The sequence below is a fragment of the Notothenia rossii genome (assembly GCF_949606895.1).
Source record: "Notothenia rossii genome assembly, chromosome: 8".
NCBI classification, from domain to species: Eukaryota; Metazoa; Chordata; class Actinopteri; order Perciformes; family Nototheniidae; genus Notothenia; species Notothenia rossii.
This window is the reverse complement of record NC_136906.1, coordinates 7,574,080-7,582,759: the sequence shown is the minus strand read 5'-3', so window position 1 is coordinate 7,582,759 and position 8,680 is coordinate 7,574,080. Positions and strand designations below refer to the sequence as shown.

At 40.5% G+C, this 8,680-nt stretch overlaps 1 protein-coding gene across 3 annotated transcripts; it reads left to right on the top strand.

The window, feature by feature from the left end:
- The first annotated feature begins 246 nt into the window (after nucleotides 1–246).
- csf2rb (colony stimulating factor 2 receptor subunit beta) lies at nucleotides 247–8,569 on the top strand. 3 transcript variants are annotated; one of them, XM_079644464.1, is made up of 8 exons: nucleotides 247–375; nucleotides 2,540–2,727; nucleotides 3,757–3,874; nucleotides 5,111–5,280; nucleotides 6,106–6,260; nucleotides 6,738–6,882; nucleotides 8,126–8,258; nucleotides 8,351–8,569. In XM_079644464.1, exons 1-8 carry the CDS (start codon nucleotides 320–322, stop codon nucleotides 8,532–8,534), a joined length of 1,149 nt encoding a protein of 382 aa, XP_079500590.1. In that variant the 5' UTR covers nucleotides 247–319; the 3' UTR covers nucleotides 8,535–8,569. The 3 variants fall into 3 exon arrangements, with proteins under 3 accessions (XP_079500590.1, XP_079500592.1, XP_079500591.1); XM_079644466.1 differs by lacking the exon at nucleotides 247–375 and adding an exon at nucleotides 2,081–2,395; XM_079644465.1 differs by lacking the exon at nucleotides 247–375 and having other exon boundaries at nucleotides 2,415–2,727; nucleotides 8,351–8,568.
- The last annotated feature ends 111 nt before the right edge of the window (nucleotides 8,570–8,680 follow it).

Genomic DNA, 8,680 nt, shown 5'->3' with positions numbered 1-8,680 from the left:
TCGTATTTTACAAGCTGATCATATACTATGTGTTGTTTGTAAAATCTTAAATCTATAAAATAATAAATACAAATGTATTTCTGAAATGTACTGGAGTAAACATTGTAACATACAATAAGGAAATCTAGTAAAGAATAGGAAAAGTAATGACCAAAGCATAAAATGGCGAAATGTGATATTGGGAACCTGACATTTTTTATATGTCACAGAAAGGGGGAACTGGGAAACTCCCAGAGAGTTTTCAACGTTGTCATGAGGAGACGGCCAACAAGAAGGAAGCAGCAAAAAAACGGACAAAGGAAACTCTGAAAACATCTTCATGCAAAGTACAGCATGCTACTGGAGGATTTACTGGAAACAAGTATTTTTCTTAAGGTAGCGTAGCGTCACATTCATACTTAAATAAGGTTTCTTTTCATAGGGTTGAAATTGTGTGAATACTGTATATATCACCTTAAAAAACAGTACAGTAATATTCATGTGTGTATAGCTCTTATTTGGCGATTCTTCTGAAAGAAGGAAGTCAAAATGCATCTTGTCTTCATTAGAGCTGATAACAAAAGGTGGATGACATGAGATCCTCTGTGACTCAGGACGGATTTACAGTGAATTTTCTGAATAAAGAGACTTCCGTAATGGTTGGACAATAGAAGAAATGTTGCAATATTGCGAACGAGTAATTATATCATGGTAAAGAGAAATGTCGGTAACAGCATTTCTTCCAGTTTTGCTTCATGCTTTCTGTCATTTGTATAATCACATTTTCCAGGGATATATCTGGATTAAATCTCAGTTTGCCTTTGATTTTGTGATTTTGTGGTAAATGTCAGCATCAGTGTGACTGTTTGCTTCCCACACTCTCCTGAAGGGGCTTTCCTCCCCGATACTGTAAACAACAGCAGTGTTATGCCTGAGTGACCCTTCAAATTCCCCCTGGTTGATGCAATATCACACCTCGTCTTTTTTCTCACTTTAAACAAAAAACATTGGTATATTTTCACGTTTCCTCTTTAATTGCATATTTATGGCTTCATTTGAAAATATATTCTAACTTTAAAAAAAGGATTAAATGTAAGATTTTGTTAAAGTTAAGTTTAACTTCTTGTGTTTGTTTGCCTGGGATCTACCATCAAATATATCTTAAAATCATAGTCAGGAACCTATAGGATTGAACAATTAAATGTCAATAAAGGAGATCAACATCATGTCTTAAAATACTTTTCATATTCTATTATATGAAAAGTATCAATTCAAAACAGCACAACTAACTCCCGGTTCATACTCACGATAGACAAGCCCCCAGTTGTTATGACCGGCTCGTAGGCTACAACAGGAAAAGAGAGAGAGACGTTCGAGGGTTCCAAAAACCACGGCACATTTATTGTGGCAGCTCCAAAACAACAAGAATGAGAGGATGGGCGAGGGGAAAGGATCCCGGCGAGAGTCTTCCTGCAGCGGCAAGTCGGTCCCTGGCCACGCAAAGTTATATGATGAGGGCCTCTGTTTCGCGAGGGGGGGGGGGTGCTAGTGGAGAAAAACCGTGCCGCGCCACACTAATTGCGCCGCATAAGCACATCGGTGCGCCGCATTTTCGGCTCAGATGAAACCCCCTCCGCAAGGTGAGGCACCCTCTGCAAGGTGAGCCCCCACGCAGTCTGCATGATCGGCCTGTAGGGAGGGACGGCCCTGTGCAGCGGTCTTGGAGAGAGTCACGGGGGCCATGTGAATCCGGGCAGCTGGGCTTAAGTAGCACCTCGGCTCCGGCCAGGTGTCCCCAGTCATGCTGATTGGCCTCCTCAGCTCCACCCCCATCACAGGACCTGCAACACACCTGCACACTCACAGGCCACAGGCTTTGGGGCCGTAACAGTTATCATTAAATGGACATACAAAATTGTATTTTAAAAACATGCAAACAATGCTTTGAATTGATATTTTCAGAAGTCGATACAAAATCTTCAGAAAGATGGACTTACATTCAGAAACGACATGGTTGTGTTAGTTTTGGATAAAAATAAAGATACAACAAAAAAGCAATACATTTGGAAATGTTTAATGTAACTAAAATACAAGTGGGAATAACATTTGCAGATAATGACACTTTAAAAACAAAAACAAATCTATAAATGACTTACAAGTCAATTACATTTGGGCAAAACTGAATAGTATAACTCCTAACCCAAACAGGGTAAACTTTTATTTTCTAAGAGGTGTGGTTTTAAAGATTGAAGCGTAGTGCAAGCTGTAAATACGTATTTGTTTACATACACAGTATGGTAGGGCAGAGTGATAAAACCGCTCATCTGAATCAACAGTGTTTGGTATTTTATTTATTGATAGTCCCCAGTGACAGCATGTGTTTGTGTTTTAATCTCATGTGAGAGGGAGATAAGAGGTAGGCGGATGTGTGGTGACTTCCCACAACAAGCAGACGTTTAAAGCAGAAGTGATCGCTGCTGGTGCGGTCGTGACTCATTTCTTCATTGTTTCTAGTAAATGAACCCATTCTCCCTTTCTCTGACTGTGTCCGTACAATCAGACTTCTGGACGATGTGAACACGCACAGTGAAGTTTACAGAAACAGACCTCAGACAAAAAGAGGCTCCTGGCTGTGTGTGTGCCCAGGAATGATGCCTCTTTACTGGGTAATGCTTTGGTCAACGCTCCCTCCTCTGGTTCTCTGCTGTGCTCCAGACTGCTGTTCTGTACACGAGAGCAGCAGCAACGGTAAGTCTCTTCACATGGCATATTCACAATTGTTTTGGAATGAAATACTAAAAACTGTCTCAGTTTTAATATTTCTGATTCTTATTTATTATTTAGTTATTTATTTATTTGTGTTTTTTTGCTTGTTTATTTATTTAGTTAGTTATTTATTTAGTTATTTATTCATTTATTTATGTGTGTGTTTATTTATTTATTTATTTATTTATTTATTTATTTATTTATTTATTTATTTATTTATTTATGTATTTATGTATTTATGTATTTATGTATTTATTTATTGGATCGTTGCTCAGGTATGCTCCTTTGTTATGTTTGTGTGATACATCACGTAAATAAAAGTAATGTTCTCAAATGTAACCGATTGACTTCAGTTCAGATTGGGGTAGTTTGTACTTCGTAAGAGTATATTGTACTGTATATTTCTACTCCACCACATTTCATAGGGGAATTTTGTACTTTTAAACGTATCTGACAGAAAGCTGATAAATAATGTGCATATAATAAAAGTGATTTCCCCTACACTACATGCTAGAAGCCTTTGAAATGTGATTAATTGTTCACTTAACAAACGATAATACTGAGGATCTCCAAAGTCTTAAATGTTTTCTTTATGGAAAGTTACACTGTGAAGTCAACTTCTCCATCATTCAAGTAAAGCAGACCGCCTTAAATGTTATTGCTTTTCTCCAAAACATATTTCCTCAAATTGTTTTCATTTAAAAATAGGTATAAGTGTCCCTTTTTCTCAATGGTTTGAGGACATAAACATCTTTATAAGTTTGACGTTTTGCACCAGAAATGCTATACACACATTAAGAAATGAATTATCCTATAATATACACACTTATAGTACCTTTACACTTCTAGTATTTGAATGCAGGGCTTAGATTTCATGTTTTTTTACCTTGTTGTACAACTTCCTATTCTTGAAACTGGATGCTGCTTGCAGTACATTCAGCACAACACAACAGCAAAGAAAATACATTCAGCAAAGTAATCAACAAACAACACTTCCTTTTCTCCACCCAGTGTCTCCGCTGCTGAAATCCTTACAGTGCCACAACGACTACAAGTCCCATGTCCTCTGCAGCTGGAGGGAGCACAGAAACACAACCCTGACGCTCTGGTTCAAGACAGAAGACAACAGGTGAGGGCAAAAGATCAGGGGAGAAAACAGAGGATGCTTGAGGGCCGGCTCGTTGTGAAGACATGATATTGGAATAGCTAGCATTTAGCAACCAGATGTTGTGTGTTAGGCTGCTGTCGAAGGGAAGGAAGGGATGACTGGAAAAGGAATGAAGTAAGGAGGCATGTCGGTCAAAGGGAATATGGGAGGGAGCGATTAACGTTTGAAGGAATGTAGGGAAAGAAGGGATGAAGGGTCATATGGATGTAGGAAGGAAGGGATAAATGGATAGGTAAGGAAGGATGGAGGTCGAAGGGGTGTAGGAAAGGATAAATCAAATAAGGGATGTAGTAAGGGAAGCATGAGAGTCCAAGGGTTGGAGGGTCAGAGCGATGAATGCTTGAAGGGATGTGGGAAGAAAGGGGGAGGGATAAACAAAGGAAGCTGGGATGAACGGATGAAGGAAAGAAGTGATTAATGGATGTAGTGCGGGATAGGAAGCAAAGGATCAAGGGACGAATGAATGTAGGAAGCAAAGGATGAAGGGAAGAGTGAATGAAGGAAGCAAAGGATAAAGGGACGAGTGAATGTAGGAAGCAAAGGATGAAGGGACGAGTGAATGTAGGAAGCAAAGGATGAAGGGACGAGTGAATGTAGGAAGCAAAGGATAAAGGAACGAGTGAATGTAGGAAGCAAAGGATGAAGGGACGAGTGAATGTAGGAAGCAAAGGATGAAGGGACGAGTGAATGTAGGAAGCAAAGGATGAAGGGACGAGTGAATGTAGGAAGCAAAGGATAAAGGGACGAGTGAATGTAAGAAAGCAAAGGATGAAGGGACGAGTGAATGTAGGAAGCAAAGGATGAAGGGAAGAGTGAATGTAGGAAGCAAAGGATAAAGGGACGAGTGAATGTAGGAAGCAAAGGATAAAGGGACGAGTGAATGTAGGAAGCAAAGGATGAAGGGACGAGTGAATGTAGGAAGCAAAGGATGAAGGGACGAGTGAATGTAGGAAGCGAACGAAGGGAACGAGGTAAGGATGAGGTATTCGGGAAAAGGATGAATGGGTGGGAAATGATGAGTCATGAAATGATGGATGAACAAGGCTGGATGTGTTGACCTGGTGTAAGTAGCTCAGCAGGGGATCTGAAGTGTGGCCCTTCTCTCAAAACCCAAGTGAACTAATTGACACCATGAATGGGCAATATGTCGTTCTGGCATGTTCTCTGTCCCTCAGCTCTGTGTTGATGTCCTTTCAGGGAGCAGTGTTTGCCTTGCGGTGCTGAAGATGAAAGAGAGCACAGGACTGTCCAGTGTCGATATGAAACCCGGACATTTGCCATCGGCATCAAACACACCGTCTTCTTCCTGGAGAACAACACACTCTGCTCGTCTGTCCCACACAAGCCTCTGGATCTTTCCCAGCACTGTACGTTAGATAATGAACTGTGCTAATGAGCAAAATAACTTGTTTTATTAATAATGTTTGAGCTAATTCACATCTATTAGTACATTACAAAATACAATTTTTTTATACATATTTTAGTTTTAGAATGGCCTTTTCGATGTTAGGAATCATTTAAGCAGGTCTTTGTTAGGGTGCAGGACCCAAATGCAAAATAAACAGCAAAAAATACCTTTACTTCAAGGTCTTAAGGAACAAAACAGAACACTACCTCGTGAACACAGTCAACGGCAAACAATGAACCAACAATGACAGACAGAAAAACCAGAACTTAAATACACACAAGACTAATCACACAAACAAGACACAGGTGAGGAGGGGGGAGAAAACACAGGGGCACCAGGTGAACACAATCGGGTAATCAGGCAGGAGGGAACACAGACAGAAAGCAACAGGCAAGACAGGGGGTGAAGACTTTTCAAAATAAAACATGAAACCAAAGACAGAAAAAGACAAAACAAAACACAACACAGATCGTGACAGTCTTAGGTCACAACAGGCAGCTTTGACGTCCATCTTAATCTTTACGAGGCGCCTTGTTTTTTGGAGTTTAGGTATGTTTATACTAGAGAACATTTGCTTTATGACTTGTCTAAGAATCAGTTAAATATGCAGACCAGAGGCAGGTTTGGCAAAGAGATGGTGGCAAGCACTTGTATTGCTCATCTTCTGTTCTCCTTGCCTATGCCCTTCAATAAACCTTCCAGCAACCTCTCTGTTTTCAAGTATTCTTGCTCGAATAATGATTTCCATTGTGGTCTCAATGCTATGTGTTTTTGTGTTGTACAGTGAGAGCCCGCCCACCTGTGAATCTATCCTCCCATGATGGAGGTGATGGAGGCCGGCGGCTCAGCTGGTCCAGCCCGTACCCCTCGTCTTCCTCTCTGAACAGAAACCTCACATATGAGCTCAGCTACAGGACACACGGACAGGACGAATGGACGGTTAGCATCAAATAATCTGCTGCCAGCTTTTACTTAATGTCTAGGTCATGAAAAGTCAATTACAACATCTGAAATTATATTTGTCTATACCTGCCACAGGAAATACCAGCTCAGGAAAATAAAAATGTCTCAATCAGTTCATCCGTTTAAACAAACTTATCAGGGGATCTGGTATTTTAAATGTTTTTGTATTTGCTGAGAGCCAAATGCTAATATCAGTATGCTTATATGCTCACAATGACAACATTACCATGCCGATGTATAGCGCTTGCAATGTTTACCACATTTTTTGCATTTCAACATGCGACATAATTGCATTAAAACTAATAATTTTAGCTAACTGCAATTCCTAATTTGTATAATTGTTTTACTTAGTTCCAATCCATTCATCACCGTGCATTGAAACAGAAACATAACAATCCATGTGAAACGTCATGCGACCTTGAACTCACACACATCTCTTCTCATTCCCTACAGTCTGAGGATGTCACAAACACCAGTGTGAAACTGGAGAAGGGGCTTTTACTCCCGGGTCGCAGCTATGAAGCCCGGGTGAGGGTCCGGGCCAGCGTGGGCCAGTGGAGCGACTGGAGCCCTGTGGTGACCTGGCACTCTGAAACAGGTCAGACAAAAAAGATTTAAAGGTCCCCAATTATACTGTTTTTCATCAATATATTATAGGTCTCAGATATATACAAAACATGTCTCTGAAGTGTTTGGCTCCAAATACCAAACAGATAATTGCAGCATTACCCATAATCCCCTCTGTTTTTTGAGAGATTTTTGGTTAAAAAGAATACAATGGTGCTCTAGGAGGAGATTCAGGTGATAAGGGGGGGGGGGGGTTACCTTGGTTGGTGATTGGCTAATGGTTACACAAGCCAAAAAAAATCATTGCAGCATTACCCATAATCCCCTCTGTTTCAGCCCTGTTTCAAAAGTGCTGATTCTCTGTCTGTTACTTTAGATGAAAATAAGGAGCCCCTCCCCACGCCCCTCTGAGAGAGATTTGGTTAAAAAGAATACAATGGTGCTCTAGGAGGAGATTCAGGTGATAAGGGGGGGGGGGGGGTTACCTTGGTTGCTGATTGGCTAATGGTTATAGGCTACAAGCCAAAAAAAACGTTATGACATCATAAAGTGGCCAAAATCTGATCAGCTCATTTTCAGACAGGTTTTTATAGAAATGGATCAGGACAAAAAGAGAGAGAATATTTGTTCCTGAAACTTCCAGAATCTCTCCTCTACAATTGTTGATGTAGAGGAGACATGAACAAGTGGATTTTGCATAATAGGTGACCTTTAAAAAAAAAAAAAAAGTTATAGTTACAATCACGATTTTTAATTACCTGGAGAACTTTGAGTTTTTCCATTTAATGCTACTTCCTACTCTGTTTCATTGAAAAGGGAAATAATCGATTTCTAATCCTAACTTTTAACATAATGCACCTAAATGTTTGAAGTACAAAAAGGTCAAAGTCTAAACACTAAATACCTAATGCAACAAAATGAACAATGTAATAATGTCACATTTATAATAATTTATCATAAATGGAAGCCATTTTTCTGCAGAATAATAAAAAATAAAATAAAAATTAATAAAAAAAAATAAAAAAAATAAACTATTGATACTTTAAGTACTTTTTGCTGATAATACTTTTGTACTTTTACTTTGAGTACTTTTAAAATAATGTAATGGGACTTTTAATTAAATTTAAGGATGTGAATAAATCTTCCATCTCTGACCTTTCTTCTATAAGAAACCCCGTGCCTTATCTCCTTTTCTCACATTTCTAATCTTCTCTTTCTGATGAAAAATCTGGCGCTTGCAGCTGTTGTTATTAGTTCTTTTTCTCTGGGTTTAGACACTGGGCAGATTCCCAGCTTGCATTGTGTCCTGGATGGAGAGAGGGAGGTGACGTGCAGCTGGGAGGTGAGCAGGGACGTGGATCACTTAATCTCCTACCAGCTGGTCCTTCCAAACAACCAGACGCCGCCGTAAGTGGACAAAACCACCTGGCTGGAAAATGCATCCGGTTGTTTATCATCCTTTCATCCATCTCCCATCTCCTTGTAATCCGTGGCTTCAGGTCTGAGAGGCGCTGTGTGAACCTGACAGTGAGCTCGGACCCCGGAGGGGGGGTGGTGAGGTACAGCTGCTCCCTCGCGGATGCCGACCCCAAACATCTGCTGGTAGAGCTCCAACCATCCCACCCTGCCAAGAGCTTTAACGTCTGCGAACACAGTGAGTGGACATCCAGAGGGCACAGCTAGAGTTAGTGGATTACGGACGAGAGACAAATTAAAACGCACACAATGGGGCGATGAAACTGCAGGGCGAGGAGCGGAGTAACTGTGATGTGATGGAGTGCCCCCACCTAGTGTTTCAATAACCTAACTGCAGGCCTGTACACTAATTA